Source organism: Conger conger, chromosome 1, assembly GCF_963514075.1.
Source record: "Conger conger chromosome 1, fConCon1.1, whole genome shotgun sequence".
In the NCBI taxonomy this organism is placed as follows: Eukaryota; Metazoa; Chordata; class Actinopteri; order Anguilliformes; family Congridae; genus Conger; species Conger conger.
The window spans coordinates 67,010,407-67,037,167 of NC_083760.1; the positions used below are offsets into that span (position 1 = coordinate 67,010,407).

At 42.0% G+C, this 26,761-nt stretch overlaps 1 protein-coding gene across 4 annotated transcripts in view; it reads left to right on the forward strand.

Moving 5' to 3' along the window:
• jarid2a (jumonji and AT-rich interaction domain containing 2a) overlaps positions 1–26,761 on the forward strand; it is an 87,502-nt gene that overhangs the window by 30,341 nt on the left and 30,400 nt on the right. For all 4 annotated transcript variants that reach the window (XM_061255230.1, XM_061255221.1, XM_061255238.1 and 1 more), the window contains 2 exons: positions 10,131–10,266; positions 15,599–15,767. In XM_061255230.1, the coding sequence (XP_061111214.1) occupies positions 10,131–10,266; positions 15,599–15,767 (305 nt within the window). The remainder of the gene's footprint in view (positions 1–10,130; positions 10,267–15,598; positions 15,768–26,761) is intronic.

The window sequence follows — 26,761 nt, forward strand, 5'->3', positions numbered from 1 at the left end:
TCCAGAACCTTCGTGATAGAAGTGTGATCATGGCAGCGCTGATCGGAAGTGTCTGGAGATGCCCTACAGTGTGCTGAGCCGCCCGCGGACACCGCAAAGCAGACTGCTGGAGCAGGCCTCAGGCCTGGACTAGGACCTGTGTGACAAGAATGAAACCATTATAATTAGCTTGTTGTTATTGAGCTTGTTTGTACAACCTCTACTGACATACAGTTGTGCTCATAAGTTTACAAACCCTGGCAGATTTTGTGATTTATTTGGCCATTTTTCAGAGAATATGAGTGATAAAACAAAAACTTTTCTTTCACTCATGGTTAGTGGTTGGGTGAAGCCATTTATTATCAAACAATTGTGTTTGCTCTTTTTAATTCATAATGACAACAGAAACTTTCCAAAAGACCCTGATCAAAAGTTTACATACCCTTAATACCGTGTATTGCCCCCTTTAACATCAATGACAGCTTCAAGTCTTTTGTGGTAGTTGTGGATGAGGCACTTTATTTTCTCAGATGGTAAAGCTGCCCATTCTTCTTGGCAGAAAGCCTCCAGTTCCTGTAAATTCTTGGGCTGTCTTGCATGAACTGCACATTTGATGTCTCCCCAAAGTGGCTCAATGATATTGAGGTCAGGAGACTGAGATGGCCACTCCAGAACCTTCACTTATTTCTGCTGTAGCCAATGACAGGTCGACTTGGCCTTGTGTTTTGGATGTCATGTTGGAACGTCCAAGTACGATCCATGCGCAGCTTCCGGGCTGATGAGTGCAAATTTTCCTCCAGTATTTTCTGATAACATGCTGAATTAATCTTGCCATCAATTTTGACCAAGTTCCCTGTGCCTTTGTAGCTCACACATCCCCAAAACATCAGTGATCCACCTCCATGTTTCACAGTAGGAATGGTGTACCTTTCATCATAGGCCTTGTTGACTCCTCTCCAAATGTAGCGTTTATGGTTGTGGCCAAAAAGTTCAATTTTGGTCTCATCACTCCAAATAACTTTGTTCCAGAAGTTTTGAGGCTTGTCTCTGTACTGTTTGGCGTATTGTAAGCCGGCTGCTTTGTGGCATTGGCGTAGTAATGGCTTTGTTCTGGCGACTCGACCATGCAGCCCATTTTTCTTCAAGTGCCTCCTTATTGTGCATCTAGAAACAGCCACACCACTTTTTTTCAGAGAGTCCTGTATGTCAGCTGAAGTGGGTTTTTCTTTGCATCCCGAACAATTTTCCTGCCAGTTGTGGCTGAAATTTATGTTGGTCTACCTGACCGTGGCTTGGTTTCAACAGAATCCCTAATTTTCCACTTCTTAATTAGAGTTTGAAAACTGTTGATTGGCATTCTCAATTCCTTGGATATCTTTTTATATCCTTTTCCTGTTTTATACAGTTCAACTACCTTCTCCCGCAGATCCTTTGGTAATTCTTTTGCTTTCCCCATGGCTCGGAATCCAGCAACGTCAGTGCAGCACTGGATGAAACATGCAGGGGTCTGTCAGGAGCCCAGAAACTCACTGACTTTTTATACTCACACATTGATTACAAGCAAACAGATCACAGGTGAGGTTGGTTACCTTTATTAGCCATTTGAACCTGTGTGTGTCAACTTGTGTGTATGTTATCAGGCCAAAACCTCCAGGGTATGTCCAGGGTCATTTGGATAGTTTCTGTTGTCATTATGATTTAAAAAGAGCAAACACAATTGTTTGATAATAAATGGCTTCACCCAACCACAAACCATGAGTGAAAGAAAAGTTTTTGTATTATCACTCATATTCTCTGAAAAATGGCCAAAAAAAATCACAAAATCTGCCAGGGTATGTAAACTTATGAGCACAACTGTATAGTACAATGAACACTAAAATAAGCAATAAGGCCTAACTTCTGAGAAGGCATAGACGATTTTAGTTCTCACCCTCAAACTCTGCCTGTCTCGTACTACAGGCATTACAAAGCATGGGTTGTTGTTCTTTGGTGGTCTTAAGAGCATGCAGTTTCTGTGTAAAATCAGACATTTTGCACACTTATGCCATTGCACTGCTGTATGCTATGCAATTTAGTGGATGCAGAGGAAATCAGCTGTAATTCTATTTTATTGAAAAGGAAGTGAATTATAATTATGCTATTATATTTCAGCGCTCTGCTTTCTCTTTATGAGGGGAGCTTTAGTGCCATACAAAATGTTATAATAGGATAGAGCGCTATCCACACCTCAGCTGAAAGTTCCCAGAGTCGGGTTTAGCATTTCAGCATTCCGAGAGATCCCGAGACTGAAATGTTAGCAGTGGGGCAAATTGACGATTGTCTTGGGGCATTTAGAGACTAGAGGTGCGGCACACTTTTACATTTCAGCAATACGAGAGAGAGTTTTTAGCATCAAGTGGAAATATTTAGAAGTGTGGACGCTGATGGAGCTGGAAGTTTTCTGAGCCATGAAGGGCCCGTTCCATGCCCTCCCGGCTTGGTCTTATCGCTCTTCAGGACAACCGCAGTTATCATTTCGGCCAACAATTAGATTCTTGGCTTTCTTCTGGAAGCTAAATCAGGACCTCCGGGAAAGCCTGTGAAACCATGTGGTTCTGCTTTTCGCTTATTCCTTGCCGTTCCACACACTGTATCCAGAGCTGTCTGTGATGTCATTATCTACATTACTGCGGAAGTTTCCCCCATTGAGGCTGCTGAGCTTTCATGTTAAATCCCTTGTGATTTCATGTCTTATTCCTGCCCCGGGGACTCCCGCGCTTTATTCCCCCATAGACTAAGTAAAGATCATTTTATATGACCCAGTTTATTTGATCAGCCTCCACCCATTGCCTTTTCCAGCGCACCCATTGGACCGCAGCTGCTGAACGCGCTCTTGAGGGAGATATTTATTAAGCTCAGCACAGGCCCTTTCCCTCATGATTAATTTAAGCCGTCAGAAGCTAACGGGGATTGTCTCAGCTCACCGCCTGTCAGGCACTGAATGCCAAGGCCCTTATTTTAAGGCTGAAGTTGGCACACGGGCTGCTCGTTTGGACTGTGTGAGAGTGTCTTTGACTCATGGCGATTTAGGAGGATCTACATTGAGCATCGGACTGTGACTGTGGCGGAGTGGTGTACATTGTCCGTCTCCTGGGGCGAACCCGGGTATGCTCGGGTATTCACCAAACCATCTTGTGTCTCTTGAAGGATTTAGCTACACCAGGGTTGCATAAAGATTGCTTCTTTTGACCTCTGACCTTACGAAATTGGCTTGCGGATGAAGTTGTAATATAATTATAATACACCCTGGGTAAATATAACTGCTATCATGAAATAAAAATAAAAATGCAGATTTGACTAAACCGGGACTGTTAATTTCTAGAGTCTCACTGATGAATATGCATGGGAAGTAGGTGGAGTTGATGGAGTAGGTGGTGATAGTCAAGTTCACTGGCAATTCATGACCCACTTTCACCTAGCAGACTCCATACTGCAGCTGCATTAGCCTTGTGTGGTTGAAAAAAGCGAACCTTGCTGCGAGTGCAGAGCTGGAGCTGGCCTCCAGCCAAAACTTGACTTGGAACAGCATGATTGCCTTTACATAACATTACCTACAGCTCTACAGCACATGACCTCAGTCTGAGAATCAGTCTGATCAAGAAAGACAAGTAGCTTGACTTTGTCTTGCGATCAGCCAAGGAGGCGTTCTCCTTTCTTCTTGGCCACTGAACAAAGAAACCGAAAAAGTCATGATTCTGTCCACCTCTTCAAAACACAAGCATTTAATTGTAATGCAGGCACTAGTGTTGACAATCTTCTCCTGAAGACGGGGGAAGGAGATGAATGCGCTTCTGGCTGTGAAAAGCCTTGGCTGCTGGGTTGGCATGAAAAGCACTTAGGCTCTTCTTTGAGGACTGATTCACTCAGCTATTTACAGAAGGGACCTCAGAGGACCCTGGATCACTGAGCCTCTGGCGGTCGCTCCAGCAGGCCGGCTGCATCCGAGCACAGCACACTTCCTGTGTGTGGGTTGAGCTGTCAGAGCTGAAGAGATGATTCTGGAGCAGGAAAACCTTTTATCCTCTGCTTCCTGACCCAGAACCCTAAACCTCAGTGCACCGCTGTCAATATTGTTATCATCATTTATTTGAGCAGAAGACAACCCCCTTGAAGAGTACAGGTACAGAACAAGTCCAGCCCCTCAACCAATACACCACCTTGTGTGAATAGCCTCCGGCACACACTGCCATAGTATACCACAGGCATCTCTGTTCCTGCCTGTAGTGTCTATAGCCTCATTCTTGTCTGACAAATATTGGGATGAAAGGTTGTCGGGCCAATAGCTCTCCCCAGATCGTTTGACATAAAATCTGAAGTTGCTGGCTTCCATAAAATGGTTTCAAACAGACAAGTCGGTCTTCGTACCTAATCTGAATTCTGTTATGTGTGAATGCAAACCAGTCCTCCTCAAGGGACAATGTTTTTTTTTTTTATTAATCTAAGCTTACAGCCTCCCATAAGTGCCCTTTTATCTATGCATTGTGCGTATTGTCGACTGGAAGAAGCGTGCAGATCAAATTAATTAAAATCAGAGATGCTATAGTGTAGGTGACTGATATCACCCATCTCCATGGAAGGGCAAGGTTGGCAGCAGTGTGTTGGACTTGTTACTGGATGCAGTCTGTGCTGTTCTGTTCTATTGCTGTCAATTAGTTTCTTTGTCCAGGCAGTCTTTTCTGTAAGTTGTCATTTATCTGTACTTTATAACTGGGCTGAATGAACTATGACTGAGTATTGTTAAAGGTTAGTAATCTGACATCGCACTGAATGCAAGTGTTATAGTAAGTCATGTCAACCGTACTGGCTGAAACAATAATTTCTGAAATGAAAGGCTGAGATGCTGCTAATTGGGTGCACAAAAAGAATTCTGCCTATTTTGCTTTAGCCTGCTTTCAAGGTGAGGACACAACTCCCAGGATTAGATCTAGATTTCTGGTTCAGCACTGTTGTTAACAGCCTGCCGAAACCAGCAGTTTCAAGCACAACATGGTGTGATATCATCTCTGCCTAATTCTGTGTGTTTAATTTCACTGCATCTGCGGATGCTGAGCAGGTGAGGGTGCTTGTCCTAAAAATTGCTAATAACAATTTGCTTATTTTAGCACAGATTTGGCTAGAGACCTCTTTACTGTAAATCCGGTCTTGTTTGTTGCTTGTGTTTTTTTTAAATGTGTAATTCCAATTTGCAAGTTGCTATGCATATGAGCATCTGAATGAATTAATACAGATTTGCTCTGTTTTTAAGAATGGTTGTCTATCTAAAAGCCCAGTGCTGTGGGTCCTCAGCCATGCTCTACATCCAGGATCATCAAAGAAAATAAACACATCTGAGTCACCGTTTATATACAAAAGGTCCATGGGGTGAATTTGGGTTTTGAGATCTTACGCATTTCTCACATTACTTGCTGTGATGTACACCGAGTTTAATTTGTTTATCGTGTATATTAATGTCTAGACAACTTTCTATACAGGGTTATATTTTTGCGGGTGATTTTCATCACACAGTAGCACAAGTGAGGGAAAAGTGTGGCGCGCCACCACTGTTACTTTCCTTGGGGAGAACCATGGTATATATTTTAACGTCTGGGGACCACTTCAGTGTGAATCTGAGTCATTTCCTCGTTTGTGGCCTGAGTAAGATGTTGAGCTGTAGTTTTGGCCTGAGTAAGATGTTGAGGTGTAGTTTGTGGCCTGAGTAAGATGTTGAGGTGTAGTTTGTGGCCTGAGTAAGATGTTGAGCTGTAGTTTTGGCCTGAGTAAGATGTTGAGCTGTAGTTTTGGCCTGAGTAAGATGTTGAGCTGTAGTTTGTGGCCTGAGTAAGATGTTGAGCTGTAGTTTGTGGCCTGAGTAAGATGTTGAGCTGTAGTTTTGGCCTGAGTAAGAGGTTGAGCTGTAGTTTGTGGCCTGAGTGAGATGTTGAGCTGTAGTTTGTGGTTAAACTGAATAAGCTGCTGAAGCCCTCAGGCAAACAGGTCTGCTGTTGATTTTATAAGAACAGTGGCTGTTGTTTCCAATGGGTCATTTGTACTGAATTAAGCAAATGGTTTTATATATGAAAACAACCTTTCCCGGGCACTATATCGCCAGAGTCTAGTTATGCCATTTTCATCACAGGATTCATTCCACTTGATGTGAAAGGTTGGACTCCAACTGACCTATGTTCTGTGGGGGTCTGTTTATATGTCAGAGGAAAGCTGAATTTCCCACACAGTGCAGACCAGAAAGATGGGGTCCCTTTGGTTTGCTCAAGTCGTTCAATCCATTAAGCATCATAATTCTTTCACTTGATGTCTAATGTAGTTAGTCATTTATTCATTTTTGGAAAGGAAACCTGTCCCTAAATAAAATACTGGCGTCCCATTTTATTGAATTGCAGTTATTTGACAGCTCAAAATTCTGCTGGTGTTTTGTCGCTTAGGCATGCTGTGCAGTTGGCCTCAGGCATGTTATCTGCTTAAAAGCACAGTTATATAGAACATTCCCAGCCTCACTGCTGTACATAATGCTGATACAGTGGATGAGAAATATCATGGAGAATTTTGTAATCACGCAGATAAATGTTTTGCTTGATGCATAAGGTATTGCAAGGTCAGTGGTGTTTGGATTTCTCTCGTAAGCACGGAAAGCTTAAGGAATAAAATGTTTCATTCTTGCCGTCCAGGTTCCAGGGTAATTTCTTGTAGATTTTAGTGTGATACTAAATCTATTCTGATTTTTCTGTTTGGCCTATGTGGAAAGGAATATTTGGTATGCAATTCTCCATTTCCTGGTTTTTGTTTTCTAATGCGGTGATAGACAGGGTTTTATTAAAGGCGCGTTTTACTCTTTTTATATATAGACATGCCCTCAAAGTCCATAGAGGTATCTGCCTGAACCATTTCATCTGTATTGTTTTTCTCTTAAAGGTTTTTTAAAAAGTAGGCTAGCCCATGTCTCTTCTTTCCTGCTGGCATCAAATATCTTGACTGGACTGGCTGAGAGACCAGAACTGATATTGGAAAAAGAATGTGTTCTAAAAAACACATTTCATTGTTGGGAATCTGCACTATAATCATACAAATTGTACACAATTAATGAATCGTATAATCATACACATGCTTGCATTTTTCACAGATAGAATCCAGGCAGTCACTCCAATGAGTCTATTTATAGCTGGTCTGTGTGTGTGCTTTAAACAAGAGCCTTCCTTCTCACTCCTACAACTATTTCTTCACCTTCACTGAATGTAACGATAATAAATATTCATGGGAGTGAGAAATACGAGTTCCCTCATTCCAGATAAATTGTGTTTGTTCCCTTTTCCTCAAACCATCTGTGGTTTGTTGAATAATCTACTCTGATATTTTTCTTGTACACATGAAGAATAGCAGTGTGGCTGCATTCTGACAGTAATGATATTGCTTATTGATGACATGTGTTCCATAATAAAGATCTTTCTGGTTTGACTCCAAGTTTGATTTGAAGGTACACTGAGCATGCTCTGTCAGCTCTGCATAAGGAAGACACAGAAATTCATTGGCTGGGTGACTATGGCCTGTTTCTGCAGCAATGGTGTGGCAGTCCCAATGCCAGTGTAGCGCAAACAGTACAAGCCCAGTGTCTGTTCCCGGAAGATACCTGGCGTTGCCTTCCAGTTGGAGAACAGCCAGTCAAGGCATTTCTTGGTAATGCAACGAGGCCAAATATTACACAGACAGGTCTGTGGTTTGAATTTGAAGATTCTGCAGCTACATTACTGGCCCTTTTTATTGTCTGCTGGTAAAATATTGTTGCCGGGTGAACCGATCATTCCCTAAGTCGCTCAGTTGTTGAGAAAGTGAAGGCCACCACTGTTTTGAGTGCTGCCTCCTGCAGTTACATCTGGAAGTCTTCAGAATGTCTGGGCAGCCCCCAGGACTGAGCACAGAGGCCTCTGTAACAGCGCTCAATAATACTCTCCTTCTCCACGGTGCTGGTCTGCCAGGTTATGTGGAAAAGCGATGGCGGCATCTGCCTAATTTGTGCCCCTCGCCTAACAAACCGCACAACACGCCGAGAGCAGTGACCACGCGTCCTCCCGCCCAGCCTTCCTCCCCCTGTCTCCTTCTCTCCCTTCCCTCCGTCCCTTTCTTTCTCTCTCTCTCATTCCTCCTGCATCCAGTCTCTTTTGCCCCCCCCCCCCAGTGTTTTTATTCTTTTTCATTTTAATGAGCAATTTTTGCAACAAAAAGAAAAGTGTTTTTATTTCTTTTTATTTCTTTTTTTTTTTTAACAAAACTTTTACCACTGATCAAAGTCAGTTAAAAAGCTCTAGGCACAATGACAGTACTGCTACTTTCTACGTTTTTTTTGGACCTCTTTCTTTGAGGAGGAATTTTCTTTCGCAAATAATCAAGATATTATCCATTGCCCCACACTTCCATCATGCTTGCATCCATGAACTGCTGAATGAACTGGGGTGGGAAGAAGTGCATAACCTGTATCTGATGTGAGTTTTTACATTGCTGCCTTTTCTATACATTAAAAAACTCAAACCACTATGCCGTTGAAGCAGTAACATTTTCTGAGATTATGGGTAAATGAATGTAAGCTGAAATGTTCTGTTCCTTTGACTGATAATCGGGCAAGGCTCTGATTAGATTTGTGTCCTTTTCGTTTTCTGTCCACACTCTGCAACCTAATAAGAGTACTTCATTTTGTAAGCAGGGGCTTATCGAAAAATGCATACATGTATTTGGATAGTTGTGTTGTCTGTGTATAGCTGGTTTTTTAAACAAGATTACCTGAGTGCTCACTTCAAAATCAAAAGATTGCTGTTGAACTATTACCTGTAGCTGCGAAATGGAGAATCTTAATTAATCTTAGAGAGTATGCTCTCTCCAGATGCGTCTAAATGCTGATAATAATAAAAAATAATAATAATAAAACGAAAAATAATAATTTATATATATATATATATATATATATATATATATATATAACTGACTCCTGAGTCTTATCTGGTCACCAGAAATCGTTCACTTTAATCAGTGCCTTTTCACATTCATTAGTGTTGCTGTGAACCCCAGGAGAGAAAATACATATTTAATGCAAGTTAATTATAATACAGTGCTTTGTGAAATTGTCTTAGAGTTCATCAGTGCTCTGTTTTTCCTCAAAATGCCTCTGACTGCCGAATGTTAATGGTGCCAGAGAGGAAAATCTGCCAATATCCTGTAGACATTAGCTGTCAAGACCGTCTGCATGTCCAGACCCATATTTTTAAATATAACGGCAAATGCTAATTTCCTAGTGGGATATCGCTGCAGTTTATTAAATATTGAAGGTTTATTGCAGCAAGGAGCTTGTATAGCAAGATATGCAAAAGCTGTTTTATAAAGCTATTTGAAAGGAAATGAGTGGATTTTACTGACTGTGGAAGTAAACCTATTCTTTTTGAAAGGATTTACAGAGATTAATGGAAGCTTTAAATGAGATAAATTGGATCTCTATATTGTTTAGAGGAAGCTTCACACAGACAGCCCTTTGTTAGTTTTGATAATTATGTTTATGAATCCATCATACCAGACGGTGATGGAAAGGAAGTTATGAAGTGGTTTCGTGCCTCTCTGGAAAAATAACATCCTCTCCATTTCCCTTAGCTTATGGATTGTTTGTGGGAGTGTTCCTCTTGGTGTCTGGAGCCATGAATTTGGCTCCTGGGATTTGTTTGCTTCCTCTGGTTCAGTTCTGGGTCCATAGAGTTGTGTGCTGTGGGCCAGGGCAGCCTTCTCCCAGTCTGGGAGGATTCGTTTCATATCTCACATTGGTGCCTGAAACCCTACTTTTCTCGTCTCCCTCTTCTTATCCTCCCTCCCTCCCTCCATTTTTCTCTCTTCCCCCACACCCCTCTCCCAGTTGGTCAGATCTGCTGTTCTCTGTATTGACCAATGAGGGATGTCCATTGTGAGGACAGCTTTGTGTGTTCTGCTGTACTGATTGTACTGCTCTGCCCCTGTTTCCCCTCTCCATGGTGTCCTGTGCTGTCCTAACCGTGCTTTGTATTCCACTCTGGCTCTTCTGTGGGGAATGTCTGCTGCTGCTGGTCCTGGTTGCTGTGTGCTGACTGTGCCCCTTGTGTTCTTCACTGCAGGATGACAGTGATGGGATCCCTTGGTCAGAGGAGCGAGTGGTGCGCAAGGTGCTGTATCTCTCCCTGAAGGAGTTTAAGAGCGCACAGAAGAGACAGCTGGGCGAAGGCCTAGACCCAGGAATCATAAGCTCAAACGGTGAGTGAGCGCCCCCTATTGGCTAGGGCAGTCAAATCCAGCCTTGATGGTCTGTCTTGGGGACACTGTCAGCTGCTGAACCTCCAGTGCCTTCATTTCAGATCCATCGGGCCTACTAATCAGGTGAACCAATCAACCAATCAATAAGCCAATCCGGTGAAGCACTCACACTTTATCTTCATCAAATTTTTGATGATTGGAGTTCAGGAGTTATGTGGTTCAACATGAGCATTTATGACTGTTTTCCTAACCCTGCACTAGATTTATGATAGACCGCATGAACACAGCATATCAGTCTGATTGGCATTTATTTATAAAAATAATTTGGATATGGATGCAACCTGACAACCTGTCAGATGCTTCTTGTGAAATAAGATTGCAATCTCGTCAACAGGGAGTTGATTGTACTGTAGGTTTTAATGAATCATATAAATGGGTGAATAACGACAGGGAGAGAGAGGAGATGGTGCCAGTGATGCCACAGATTTGAGTCTTTTCTTTCAAACCACTTTTCTCTTGATTGTAGGGTGCTTCACTCTGGCCTCCAAAGTGGAATATCACTTTTTCTAGTCTTCTCAATCACCGAAAGACTTCTGTGCCTCTGATAGCCACCAAGATAGTGCCCATCAGATGGGTCAGCCATTCTTTATACCAGCACACAGGGGGAATCCGCATGTGTATAGAGTATATGGAGGTGCTGCTGTGTGTTGCCTTCATCCTACTGCATGTGTAGGTGAATTCACTCCTTCACTTGGCCTCTCGTCTGAGAACGTTCTTCTGCCTGATGGAATACAGGAGAGTAGTTGATCTCGGAGGCAAGTGCCTGAATGGAGGGGGCTACACAGGGGTACTCCATGTTCCATAATGAAATGACTGAGGCCTTTTACAGGTGTTAATTTGAGTGTTAAGCTGATGTGCCCATGAAGTTGGTACCGTAAGTGCACATATTCCCGCTGTCCATGCCTCCCGAGTTTAATGCACAATCGTATGCCTCCATCTTCCAAACTGAATGATCCTTTTCACATTTTTCTAAATTGGGCATGTCATCGCATTGAATTTACACTGCAACGGTTTCATGTAACCAAGGCTGGTTAAGTCCAGTGCTCACCAGGGTAAGGGGCAGTGCAGGCTGCTGGTTAGGGGTATCTAGCAATGTGAAAGGAAAAAAAGCAGAATGTTTAACTGTGGGAGAGCAAAAAGCTCTAACACGGATACTAACACGGTCATATCTGTCAGACCAACCCTTAGTGCTCTGTGAGACCATTCCCAATGTGTCGCATCCGTATACATTGTGAATTAAGCAAACATTTGTGTTTGGGGCTGGTATTGCAAAAGGGCTTGGTACAATGTGAGCCCCGCTGTCCAGAGTATTTTGACTTTGAACCTGACTGAATCCATGAATCCGTGGTCCCTAACAGATGTGGTAGTGACTGTGGATTCAAATAGATATTGAATTTGTATTGTCAAAGCAACCTCTGCCTGGCAAAATTCTGGAACTGTCATACTAGAACACAACTCTGTCGAACATTTACTCTCCCAAACTATTGGTCAAAGGGGACACTGTTTTCATTGTTTCTTCATTGACCATAAATGCTGATCTTTATCCATTGTCTGTGGCTGGACCTTGCCTCTTGTTCCTGTCTGCCATCTGTCTGAGTTCACACAGCACCCCAAAACCAAAGTGCAATTTATTTATGACCGCAGCAGTTGTTCCATTATGTGTCCATGCCCCATAGCAGTGCAAGTAAGTCCATGGGTCAGTCCATGGTTATGGACAGATTTATATCTCAGGAGGGTAGACTTCAGCTTGCCGTGCCACAGATCTAGCTGGGTTACTGCACCGCAGAGTGCTGTGGGAACTGTGACGATGGTGACATTTTTAAGTGCAGTGAAATTTGACCCTTGGTGTTGAGGGCTTGTTTTTGAGAGTGTAGGATACAGTGTGTATATGTAGAGTTTTTACATTGACTGAAGTAGGTACTCTTTACAGCATTCTGCTGCTGCAGTTGTAATCCAGTATTACATCTAGTTCATTTTAATTGATTTACATGTAGGCAAAAAAAAAACATCATTAGTAACGGAAGACAACCCTTTTATATTTTCTAAATCGGTGCTGTAACAGACATGAAATCATGTTGCAGATGATGGAAATATTGCATTGCACAAGTGGGTTAGAATTGGCTTGGCAGAACACTGTGGGAAATGTGTCTTGCGATTAAAAGATTTCAGGTGCATTAGAGTCTGTCCTGGATACAGAAGTTGGAGGATGTGTTCCTCTGATAGAGAGACCTGTTGGGCTGTCGACAGGCAGGCAGGCAGGCAGACAGGCAGGCACAGACAGGCAGACAGACGGACGGGCGGACAGACGGACGGACAGGCAGACAGGCAGGCAGGCAGAGAAACAGGCAGGGTTCATCTGTTCACCAGGAACTGGCTGTGTCTGTTCTGCAGGGACGTGCTGTACCTTTACTGCACAGCAGAGTCTGAAATTGGGAGAAAAAAAACCTTGAGACTAGACTGAAGCATCGTGCCTGTCTGAACTGAAGTGCCTTCCCTTACACAACCAGCATATTCAGTGATCACGGCAAACCCTTTGCTTTACCTTTCAATGTGTATTTGCTTGACAGTCACACTCATATACACTAGGGGAAGTTAAATTATTTGACATTTTCACACGTTATCCTTTTTTACAGTTGGATATTTGCTAAAGAAATTAAATTAGCCTTCTAGAGTTCAAGAGAAGTTAAGCACCATCAGGGCTCAAAGACAAGCTGGTTACTATCTTTCAGCCTCTTCCTCCTCACATCCGCCCCATCACCCTAAATCCTCCATTCCCTCTCCTCTCTCACTCCTTCCCTTCTGTCACTGCTCTTAGTCCTTACCTCTCTTTCAGACTCTCACATTCCTTCCTCCTCCTTTCATTTTGTGCCATCCATCCCTGCCTCCCCTCTCCTTCAGTGAGTGTGATTATGCGCTGGGGTGCTGATGGATGTGCTGGCCTGCAGGCGTTCTGATGGATCGTGTGTGATGGCGGCTGTGCCTCGTGGGCTTGACGGCGGGCGCTGGAACGAGCCAGAGAGGCCGCCATGCCGGCAGGGCTGTGGAGCACTTCAGCTCCTAACGCACTCACATTCAGACAAGCCTTTCTGCTTTTGTGCCAGCGCAGAAAATATCACCCTGGAAATACACTGGCTGCTGCTGATACTGGCTGCTCTGTTTTTTTGCTGCATTGTGAAACTGGAGAAATTGGCTGTTTTCATTGTAACAGCATTTTGTCCAGGTAAATTAGTCATTTCTTTGCTAGCCTTCGTCTTTGCTACTGACTTGTCATCACCGCTCATCTTCCAAGGAATTGAATGCTTTCAGTGTAATGCCATATTTTATTGTATAAGTGGGAAAATTTGCAGCTTATCTCATCATTGCTCCACAACAAAGCGCACAAACACACGTTTCCAAGGGCCGCATTATTGCATTGGGTCTGCTGAGCCAATTCCCATTCAATGCTTTCTGCCAGCTCTTTGGAGAGCAGGTAGGGTACAGATTGTGGAAATTTGCTTGGGTAAATGCATATAAATCTGTTTGACATAACGCATGTTATTGCGGATAAAAACATCATGTGTAATACAATAAGCCCTGGAAAAAGTTGTCAGAGGCAACATGTTACTCCTCTTAAAACCTCATGTGAAACCTAGTTATAGCACATAAAACCAAGCAGGAGAGTGACTGCTGATAGAAAAACAGCCCTGTGCTGAACTGAGGGCGTTTTATGTTTGTGATGTATGCTGACCATGTGTGAAATTGAATGGAAAGAAAATATGAATCGTTGTAGTGGCTGAAGTAGTCTGTACATTAGTCATGCTAAAATAAGTTACATTACATTATTGGCATTTGGCGGACGCTCTTATCCAGAGCGACGTACAGTTGATTAGACTAAGCAGGAGACAGTCCTCCCCTGGAGCAATGTTAAGGGCCTTGCTCAAGGGCCCAACAGCTGTGCAGATCTCATTGTGGCTACACCGGGATTAGAACCACCGACCTTGTGTGTCCCAGTCATTTACCTTAACCACTACGCTACAGGCCGCCCCAAGTTCATCTTGAATGGGTATTTTTGTATATTGCATATAAACGCCTAGAAAGTATGACCAACCACCATGACCAACCACTCCTTTAAAGTAATTGCTATCATTTTGATTGACCCCCTTGGAGTTTTTTTGGACAAGGGTGCACCATTGACATGTACCCCTGGTACCAACCCAACTTTCCACTGGTTTCATTTTTCAGGGGAATGAAGGATGCACTTAATAGCAAGACTATTGGTGGTGACCTTGGTTACTATAAAGCTGTGTGCTTATTTAATAATAATAATAATAATGCGGTATTTATCTGACTCTTTTATCCAAAGCGACTTACAGTTGATTAGACTAAGCAGGTTAAGTACAGTTGAACCACCAACCTTCCGGGCCCCAGCCAAGCACCTTAACCACTAGGCTACAGGCTGCCCCTAAAAAGCTGGTGTTGGCGGTAAGATTCCATGTTGTGAGCATTGTATTTGAATGGCTGGACTTGCTCTCTGTGAATCTCGCAGAAGGGGCAGAGAGAGTTGCTTGACTCTTGTGCTTTATGGCTCCTGGGCTCCTGATTTGGAATGTTCCATTTCTGGGGTGGAGGGGGGTGCTGATGTGACAAGGCTACGAACACTTACTTGACAGGTATGAAATGTTTGGGCTGGTTGTTAAGACAAATTTCATTAAGAACCTATCCTGTGAATTCCTCTTCATTGTTTTGGCAGTCCTGCTGTCTTGTTATTTGTGCCTAATTGGTGTGCAGGTTTATACGGTTCAGTACATTTTAAATTGGATCCTGTCCAAGAGAAGAATTTTGGAATGAAAATGAGCCCTTTTCGGGGCCTCAGTGATGTGAATAGTTTTTATTGCTCACACAGTTTGTGTGTGTATGTGTCCAAAAGTGCAAAGAATGTTAAAAATGTGCAAAAATGACTAAACGGAAATTTTTTCATGATGAGATTCTATAAATCTAATAGCAATTAATAGTAACTGTATGCACCTTATGAAATTGTGCGTGTTTTTCTGTGGTGTTGTATCTTTAATTCTCCTGGCTTAGAAAACGCCTTCAGATATTCTGTGTAACAAGTGATGCATCCTTATTACACTTTTGCTAATTGCCATTCCCATAACAGAGAAACTGTGAGGTTGTACACAGATCTGAGTTCAACTGCAAATATTAACACCATGGTTTTGTAGTTTTAGATTTGTGCATGAATAATGCATGCCACTGCTTCCATCCTGAAGGCTTGAATCTTTTCTGTTCTCAGGGTCTTTTTCCAACGGTCAGCTGAAGGGGTCGGGACCCAAAAGCGGGGGTCGCGGTGGCCGTGGTAAAGCTGGAGGGCTGAGGGGGTCCATCCGGGGGTCCATCCGGGGGTCCGTCCGGAACACCGATGGCAGCAGTGAATACTCTGAGGACGGGCCGGTCCGGAAGAGGTGAGTGTCCCTGCCCTAAAACGCAGAACTGTGGCCATTTTCTCTTGGGCTTGAATTTTAACCCCCCTCGATCAACCAAAATCAAAGTCTCAGTTGTTTTAAGCAAGTTGTATGCAAAACATTTATCGTTTACTATTATTATGCAGACTAAATGAAATGGGTACAAATCTGCAACCTGAAAAATTAAATAAAAATGAAAAAAGTAGGTAAGATGTGTGAGATTCAATTCAACTGGGTGGGTAGGCACATTTTGAGTACTTTTCAAAGAAAGACACATTGGTTTGCGGGTAGGCTGAAGTTTGTTTTCTTTGTTTTCTGAAGTCACAAATTCTATTAAAAGCCTAAACTGCCTTCTGTTAAAATTAAAAAATAATTTCCATTGGAACATATTCTTGCCTTTCATCATGGCTTGTTTAAAAACTTTCAGACTGTCCTTTTTATTATGCATCCAAATGAGATTGTTGTGGTGTTACCTAATTAAATCAAGTATCACAATTGTGTGCATTATCCTAAATGAAAATATAAGGAACAGTTAGGGCCTGGATATGTGCAGAAGTACACTACGTCCAGAAGGAGCAGTGTTCAAAATGGTAGACTATTAACCATTGTCCGGGTTCTGCATCTCTCTCTGAAATTACCTTGGTTGTAGGCTCTGCTCCAGCCAGGTCTCATCACAGACTGTGAACATTAAAATGTTCTCCACTGCCTGTCTACTCCAGCATTAAAGGAGAGATCTTGGAGGGAATAGCTTCTGTATTTGTGGGTGTGTATTTGTTAATCATCCGCTTAACCTCACAGAACTCTGGATAAGCTTTGATTTTATCACCCAGGCTTGAACACTGCAGTGCTTCAGCTGTACTGCAAATTCAGCAGGCATTGAATAATGTAGCGATGTGCTGAACTGAAGTTGGTTCAAAATGCACTCATTCAAAGTTTGAAAGTGTAAGCGCTTGGAAAAGCAGTAATGCTGTCGACGGGCCAGAGAATATGAGCTGAGTCGTATGGCATGGAGACAAATGGTTTGTTATAAATCTGCCTCAAGTCCTATTTGAACTGGAGTTGCAGCCCAAATTGATCATCAATTATTGTAAAAGGGCACTGCTGGATAGGAGTAGGTGCTTATGGGGAGGAAAATAAAACACAGCCACATTTATCCTGATGGTAAAGTGATTTTGCTTATACTATGTTATGCAGTAATGAACATCAGTTATTAAAATGGAATCAGCATGTCAGTCATTTGTAATCAGTGACTTTCAGACTGGAGGGAAATTTCCTATGAATAATTCACAGGAATGTTAATGCCGTCAAGCACCAGATACAATTAGCTTGTTGCAGTGTAATGTCAACAACTTTTTTGTAATCTATATGTAAATATAAATAAGTAATGTAAATAATATTAAAGGAAACAGGAGTAGATTTGCTTGATATGGGGCTGTATTTATGCTGTTCTACATGCTATGGCCTGAGCTATACAACCTATTGACAGAGCTGGCCTTATAGGGGAGATGCAGAACGTGTGGGGAAGATTTTCAGTTGAAAATGCATTTTGAATTTGAATTGATTCGCTTATTGTGCTCTGGTCTAATGATGCATTATTATGCGCGATTCAGCTGCAGGGGTTTTGAGCTGCCCTCCAACATCCTCTAGCGCCGCCTCTTGAGCACAGATTTGGCAGAATGATCTGGAAATGTGGAAAGTATTCTTCATGCTGTGGAGCCATTTCTCCAGGTCCTTTCTGGCTGTGGTTCTGGCTGTTGCACTCTCTTCTGGGATGCTGGTGAAAGCTCTGTTTGCTCAATAATGAGGGAGTAGAAGTTGAACCAGGAGGTTGGGGGGTGCGCAGGGCAATCTACCCGGGTTATGACCCAGCCTGGAGCTGATGGACTCCATGGGTGCTGTGGAAGGGCCAAACTGAAGCTTCATGCCAACTAATAACAAACCATCCTTGTTGCTGCATAATTCCCTCCTCCTCTATATATTTTACACACTGACATACTTCTTCCTTAACATACTCACAAAAAAAGACAGCGAGAGGATGGAACAGCCACTCTGGGACCAATAGAAAAACACTAACCTAGGAGCTACAGTGTAGCCTAGCCATTAATTTCTGCCAAAAGCCTGCTATCCCTCACAAAACGAGAGGGCAAGTGAGCATCAGTGTTTTCATATGGGAGGACGTGTGAGTGTGCGAAAGGCCCAGGCAGCCGGGGCGGCTGGACAGAGAAGCTCAAAACTAGCGCTCCTGCTCACCCGCCATCCCTCCACACGTCTTCTGACTGCTCATTAAACCTGAGGTGTCAGATTAATTGCGCCACTGGGCAGGCTGCTTCCTGGTTACCAAAATATCAATTTGACCTGAAAAGGACAGATTCCCTGTCGGGGAGCTCTGCAGTGAAGCCCTCTCAATGCATGAGAGCATTAATGTGGGACCAGAGGGAGGCCATATTAAACCTGCCTCCATTTCAGCACCCTGTGTGGGATGAGGCGGCTCTGCTCTGGGCCTGAGGCTCCTGGGTTTGAAGGGTTTTGTGTATGATGCTGCTGTTGATGTTTACCCCTGAGAGGGCTTTCTATATTTGCAGGTGTATAAAATGATGTTCTGTTAAATGTACATGGCCCTGGATAATGGCATCTGGTAACAGAATAAGAAAATGCAATGACAGGGATGGGAGGCTTCCATTTTATCCATATAATCCAGGCCCGCGTGTGGTAGGATCACTCACATTCTCGTCTTCATGAAGAGGTCCCAATAGGAAAACGGTTTTGTTTTTGTACCATCAAGTCATCCTCATGAGAATGAAAGGAAACAGGAGAGTCATTAATGGTGGGTCTCTAGATTAGAGACTAAAACAGTAACATTCAGGGAAGGGAGAATGGGAGGAAAAGGTAAAGGGGCTGAGTTGTACATGTAAACACTGTCACACTCTGTTTAGTGAAACATAGCTCAGGAAAAGGGAAAATGGTAATTAAAGCTACTTTTGTTTATGGACCTTCCCAGGGAACTGTCTTTGTTCCAAATTGATGAAAAATGAAAATTTTATGTTTCTCCGGGGAATGCGTTTTTCATGTATTGAATTTTATGTTCCTGTTTTCTGGCTTGTTTGTTGTCCTCTTATTTCTCAGCATAATTCCTGTCTCCCATACATCTCCCTGTGTGTTTGGGGCGGTGGGGGAGGGGCCCTTATTATTCTCACACTCTTGGCTTAAAAATATCTTCCTCTCTTGTATACAGCTTTTCTTTCTTTTTTTACATTTATAAAGAATAACAATGGTGTCTCTTTCATTAGGGGTTAGGGAGCCACAAAGCCCTTTGGTTTGACCATTGGTTATAGTTTCAAATCCTGGTTTTGACACTGCTGTTGTATCCTTGAATAATGCACACCGTTGCCATCGTAAATTCACAGCTGTATAAAGGAGTAATATGTAATCTCTGGTTAGCGAATTAATAGCATGTCTGTAAATATCTTCCTATTATTCTGCTGTGTTCAGCTCAATTACATGTGTATGCATATGAATCATGTAATATATTATGGCACAGTATCCCAGACAGCGGCGAAGTCTCCTATTAATATGTCCTGTAGTTCTGTGTTGTGTGTAATTAGAGGGAATAGTCTGGCAGTCATTGCCTGTCCAGTAGTCAGTGCATGTCCATGACAGAGCAGCACTGTACTGTAGTACCAATCCCTGTGTGTTGATGAGCACTGAAGCCAAGCATCTGTTTGAATTAGTCAGGCCTGTACTGTCTGTCTGCATTCTGCTGAAGGCCAATGAGGCTCCCATTAACTCCTGTAAATCGTTGTTTTTACTGGGATCTGTTTCATCAGACGATGCTCACCTGTGAAATGTTAACAAGGGCATTTTTCCCAAACACTCCCCTTATACCTGTATGTATTTGGTATACCTTTAGCATGTTGCTCCTACTGTCTTTAATTCTTATGCTGTATTTCTGAGTGTCTCTTTTACTTTGAGGTAGTGTGAGTGAATTTGTCTGTAGCTCATTTGGCAAAGTCAAATCCCAGCCTATGCTCTATTCTTTAGTGGATAAATTGCGTAATTCTCATGGAGAGACACTGCCAGTTTTGAGGTTTGTGGTCTTTATTGACCTTAAAAGACATCTGTACTTAACAGTTTTATTTTGACATGCTTATGAACATTTATTTTAAACAATAAATTACTTTTGCAATGAGGAATACCAGCCTTGGCATTCCCTCAGTTACCCTCAAATATGCTCTATGTGTCACTATTTTATTTGTCACAGGATATTTACCATGGAATGCATCTTTTCTGGAAGAAAACAGCTCGTCAGTATTTGAAATTGAACCTCAGAGAAGGCTGTTAGTTGAACATATAGAACCAATGAAACCAAGCTTGCATGTAAAAAGATGTCCCTCAAAAGACCGATGTATCGGTCTTTCAAAGAACCAGCCAAATATTTGGTTTGGGATTAATTTTCTACAGAACAAGTATGGGAACCATTTCATGATTCTGATATGATTATACAACGGTTGAATTGCAGGACTAATGCATACTGATAGATGCATGTAAAGCTCCAGTCTAGTATTACTGTGCACTCGGGCACTTTCGTCTTGTATATCAGGGATGAATTAAAGATGTTAATATTTACCGGACTGGATAGACAAAAGTAAGGAGACAGTGGGCTCTTTGATCTGGTTCATTTGATTTGTGTACTACTGTTGCCTAAGCAGTAAACAGTGATTCATTCAAATTGTGAATAAATTATATATATATATATATATTCTTTGCATTACATATTGATTCTAGAAGTAGCATACTAAACACAAAGTACAAAGAATAATCATGCTGCAATCTGTCACTTATCCTTAATCAGTCGTTCTGTACAAGCTTCTGCAGCTCCTGTGCATGCTTAATTATTAGTTTATTCATTTGTATGACCTGTACCCTAATCCTACTAAAAAAGCATTAGAAATCACAGTGCGGAATGCAAACACGGCAAAGATGGCTTGGCACTGTGGCTCGTATCTGTGTGGTGAAAATGGTTCTGTCCTATCCAATTAAAACGCAAACGCAAAAGAATTCTGGAACATCAGAGACATTTTGGGAGTTTGGATGTCCCTGTTGTGTAGGAAAAGGGCTGCACGTTTTTTCTGTGGTTTATTTGAGAAATTCATAGGTCATGATGAGTGAATTGTGATTGATTAGTTATGAGTGATTTTATTTTTTCAATTCGACGCATTGCTTCTGTGCTTTAAAACTGTATATCCTGTTACCATAGCGATTGAAAAGTGCAGGCTGAAAAAAGGAATGAATGCAAAAAAAACAGTCACCAGCCCAGCCCTAGGCCGGTGAAACTTAAGGGGTTAAACCAGTTGTCTTCAATGGTTAATCTATAAAATGTAAGCTATATGAGTCTCCTAGGGTAAGTAAACAAGGCCATCTGCTAAGCACATAATCATAATCTGCCTTGGCAAACAGAGAATGAATCTGTTCACAGCTATCACATAGCTGCTTTTTCTTAGGGGGCATGTGTTCTATGATTCAGTCTTGTGTTGTATGGTGTGTATTTTGGTCACAGAAGGGCTGTGACCTCTCCCACATCAGGATGTTCTAATATCTTAAACACATGCTCTACCATATATTATCTGTTCTAAAAATAACCCAGGGTGTGAGAAAGGAAGTATTTTGACACATCCTTCATGTCGATTTCTAAAATCTGTCTGGATGCCCCATTGCTTCGCTAAAGAAAATCCTGGAAATGGTCACTGTCTGCAGGACTGCTGGCTACATACATGGTCATTAGTGATTCATGCTGATTTGAGTTTTTGCCCTGTTAGATATGTGGTTTTATGGCAAATCCAAAGCCATTCAGTGAAGCTTGAATTTTATTTCCTTATTTATTTTTTCAAATGGAATACCTCCTACTGTGTGTCTATAGTCGAGTCGACTGTGTGTCTTGAGTCGAGACTCAAGTCTGTTGATGTTTGAGCTTGTGCTTCTGTTGTTCAGTTGGGGCTCGCTCGTATAACCATCGTCATGATTCATGTTTCACTGTTGTGTTTGTTAAGAGTATATAGACTGCCAAAAGGTGGAAAGCCAAATGTTTTAAGGGTTCATTTAATATTGATGTATTTAGGGCAAGGATTGTTGAGGTTCATATTCACACTGTAATATCCCATTACACAAATGGATAAGTTTGCTTTAGCGATTCATATTCAGCACCTTGTTAAAATTCAAGAGCAGTAGAGCACAGGGATTCAAACCTGCATCCTTCTGGATATAAAGATGATGGACATTAACGACTATCCAGGCTCGTTCATGTTCAGGTCATTTCTCATGAGTTTAAAACTAGACTTTAAAAAGCTTAAACCAGAGTTTAAGGTTTTTAAAGCATCCAATAAACTATATTGAATGATTTTGATTGGTAAGGGACATGTGCTGTACCAACAGAATGACTTTCAGATGAATTCTGGCTCCTCTGGGGTGAATATTAATGCAGTGTGAATTTGTTTGAACACTGACAGACTCATTCACACGTTGCACAAACCAGACAGGCAAAACCGTTGAGAACAGAGCTTATTTGAGCATCCATCTTTCAGTTTAAATCCATACAGCAACAGGAATGTTCCTCTACGATGTAAGGTGATTGATGTGTGATTTGAAAACAAGGCCTTTTTGGATTCCTTCTTCTTGCGGATAGTTTGAATCCGTATGGGAATGTTGCTCTACAGTAGCAGGTGATTGATGTTCAATGTGATAACTAAGTATTGATGGATCTCTTTTCAGATTAGAGATTTTAAACAAGGTTCCTGCTTATTGACCATCCCTAAGATTCCGCAGTGATTATGAAAACAAAAGGGGAGTTTTGGCCAAATTCCATACATGGCTCTCTCAATCTGGTCATCTATTCTTTCCCATCAGTGGTAGAAAAATTGCTTGGTAAAAAATAACTGCCTTTGTCCTGTGATGCTCCAACACCTGGATGATTACCAGTGAATTCACCCTATTTCGGGCCATGGAGAAATGTAGTTAGCGGCGATTACTATTAAATTCTGTATGAGTCTGCCTTTATTACAGTTGTATGGCAGGTCAGAGCTCCAACTGCCCAAACTGCAGTAATTGGACCGAGAGGGCGAGCTGGAAATTATGGAAATTGTGGACATTTTAGATGTTTTTGGTGACTCTTTATGATAGCTGCTTAGCCTGTTTTAATTTCTGCTGCTTTCTGCTAAGCAGAACAAAAGAGAACACTGATTTGTCCACACTTCCCAACAAGTTTGGATGGGGAATTTCATGAACTATTTCTTGTTATTGCATCAAACTCACCCTTTTCTGTGTTTTCGAGCTGCTGTTTTTTGTGGGAATTTCAGTTCATTAAAAATAGGTGCTTGTAAATCAATGTGGCTGAAAGTGTCTGCCAGATACCTACATTGTAAAGTGCTTGTTTGTTTTAAATAATAATTTACAAATGATTTTTTATCGTGAAAGAAAAAAAAAAACTGCCGTGCATGTTTTTACTACCGTTATAAAAAAATAAGAATGACTAAAAGATGATGTAGTACATGTGAGTAGGTTTATGATATAGTGTTCTTTAAAATAGTATACATCGTATGTGTTTATATGTGTATACGTATGATTTAGGAGTGTGTATTTGGGCTACAAGATTTAGCTAAATGGTTGCCCAGAGGGCTACTTCATGCCCCAATAGTCTCACCTTCCATACCCATTTAGTTTGTTTTGGGCTTCATGGTACAGTAAGGGATAAAGCAGTTCTTACTGACCTTTGTTCAGTAAAGGTTAAATAATAAAATACACATTTGAGGTGGAGGTTAGAATTGAAGTGGACTTTGCTTGTTTCCTGCTGTGTGATATTTCATAGATCTGGGCGTGTGGCAGGTTTGTTTCCTAGAAGCCCAGATGGCTTCCACAGTGTGCCTACTGTGAGCCCAGGCAGGTGTTTGCCAACCATGTGTTTGAGCTAAAAGTAGCAGGACGGTGAGCAGGGGCACATTTTTGAAAACAATCCCCCTTGGTAATGATACAGAGCTTGCGTCTGCAAGATGTTCACTGTTTCAGTGTGACATTACATTAAATTACAGCCATTTGGCAGACAGTTTATCCAGAGCGACATTCAGCGAAGTGCACAACTATAACCAGGGACAAGTGCGCTGCAAGCACAGTTCCCAGTGCGAGGAAGATAAGAACTTGGGCCTTAATTAATGTTCATAATATTGGAATGTAAGATGTGGGAGAAGGCTACCCCCAATTACTGAAAAGAAGTCTTTCAGTCTGCTCAATGGAGATGGATAGCATTATTCCAACCGTCCATGGGTGGGGGGGTTTGATTGTCAGCCGTATTCCAGGGTCTCTTAGGTCAAAGGTTAAGTAGGAGGGCAAGGGATAATGGTCATCTCTGGCAGGTCCGATAAATTCCTCGCAAGGTCACGTGTTGTGATGGGGTTGGCGGAGGCAGTGGAGCGGGTGTGGGGGGGTGTGGTGGTCATGCGGTGGGGCACGTCTGTTCTTGGCCGTGGCTGTAGGATTTTGTTGGCTTCACGATTTCATTGTGAAAGTCTTAAGGCAAACGTCACATCTGAAAGTGCTGTGAATGATAGGCTGAGAGAGAATGGAGGATAGAAGTGATAGACACTGCTAGGGTTCAGTGATCTTTGGGTTGATCACTATGCATTATGCGGCAGAAAAGTCTTGTCCTTAGGTGATTTGCTATGCAGCGCGAAGGCATACAGTCCTTCTAATTAATAGATGCAAAATAGGTTTGGCGCTAAGACCACACTGGAGATGTAGTGCTGTTTTCTCATATCACAGAAAGCTTTGTTAAACGATCATATTCCTTTATAAGAAATATGGTAATTGTGGTTGACCAGTTTGGATAATGATATTTAAATTGTATAATTAAATAATACTTGGTTCTGCTTTCACATTAATACAGCATAATTTGGAAGCAGAACCATTACTCATTACTCATTCTATGACCATACATTTTATGGTTTTATTATAGACCTGCAGTAATGTTACATATTGTTGCAGGTCAGATATGATTATAGTTTTTAATAGCAATTCTACATTTTGATAATTATACATTATACAAAGTTGTGAATTGTGTGTCAGTTGGAAGAGGGAAATGAAGATGTGTGTGGTATAGGGATATTTTGGTTGGAGCTTTCTGGGCCAGATACATTTGATCAGCTATAGTCCTCTGGTGAGGACCACACCATGTCCTGGACCTGGAGCTTGGCTCAGTTTTTGGTGAGATTTTGTAGTCTACCTTTGGCATTGAGAGAAAATGTGCAGGACGTATTCAGAGTGTGAGGAGAGGGAGAGGATCACAGGTTTGTCATTCATGGTTATATGGTTATAGAGAGTAGAGTTTTACAGGAAGTGCCGGGAGCGCAGGTCGGTCTAGGAGCAGAGTGCTTAACTAGCTGCTTCTTTGTCTTGCCGTTAGTTTCAGGTGCTGATGGGGAAACCTGCGGGGAGGGCATAATAAAAGGTGTCACTTCTATAACAGTGTAGAGAGGAGCCATGAGCTGAAATAAGAGGCATTTGACATGGTATGAAGGCAGAGCAGGAGAGAGCCAAGCACTCCGCCCTGGGTACTGGTATTTTGACGTGTCATCAGCGTAGAAGCTTTCAAAATATGAGTACATCACAGTGATTATGGAAAGGTCGGGGGCGTCAAACCCCTGGAGGACTGCATTGTCTGCTGGTACTTGTGGGCTCCTAATTAAGGCCTTGAGAACAAATGATGTAGATTCTTTAGCCAGTCAGTGACTTGAATGCTGGTGCTAAAACACACTGAAACCCAGCAGACTGTGGCGGGCCTCCAGGACTGGATTCTCACCCTCGTGGGTTAGCTTTACTGATTTCAGGTTGTTTTAGATAAAATAACGAGGTAGCTTAAATATATTTTAGTGCAGTTTGTTAACTAAAATGGAAAATGAATTTTCTCTTGGATCAATACTTCGGCCCTTCGTTATCCTGTTTAGTGTGGCACTGTGACATTAAAATAATCTGACCGGTGACATATTTCCCTGAATGGATATGCCAGCTTCATATAAAGAAAGAAAATATAAAAGCATTGTCCTCTACCTTTTCACCTGTGGCTGCATTGACCACTTCAATGATACGCAGCACCATTCAGTAGTTTACCGTCAAATGGATTCTCAACATGTAGCTATATTAAATATGCTCATACAACTATGTGTCAGGTGCCTTTAGAACGCAAAGTAGAAGTGCGTAAACTGGTACATTTATTCTGGTTTGCACTGAATGTTTGTGTATTCAGGAATGTGTGGACAGGGCACATAACACTGCTGTCAGTGAATGTCTTCTGACCATAATTCTCAATAAAGATAATATAAGGAAAATCATTTATTTTTATGCTGCTTTTCTCCTGAATTGTGTTGCATGGATTGTGTGAATCGATCAGCAATGCTGTCGGTGTTTGTTTAACCTGTGCTAATAACTGAGAAATCCTGGTTACAAGCACCTGATTGAATCTGAAATAGGCTCTTAGAAGAGAGGGAGTGCCACCCAACCTTTCTTCAACTGAGTGGAATATATTTGCAGGAAAGTGTCGATGAACAGACCGAAAACAAAATGTCTCCGGGTAGGAATCTGTTTTTATGGATTAATGGAGCTGTTACAGGAGCATGACGGCTCATGAATGGAAAGAAAAAAAGAAATATAATAATTTTGAAATGGGAAGTCGCACTCTGGCCTATGCGTAGAAGTATGGAATTTAGGATGAAAGCTTGCTTTTTGGGCAGAAGTTCAGAGCTCATCTCAAGACAGAGAGTCTTTAGTATTCCTGAAATGTCAGACCAACAACCTCCGTGAAATCTAAGAAATGGATCTCACCGAGAGCGTGGAGAAAGATGTTAAAAGGGAACAGGCCCTGTGTGTCTGCTCAAGAAGGCAGCTCTGAAAGTCTGGTGGCAAACAGACGCCTCCTCCGGGCTCTTTCTACTTTTATCAGCTGTCAGCTGCTTCAGAGG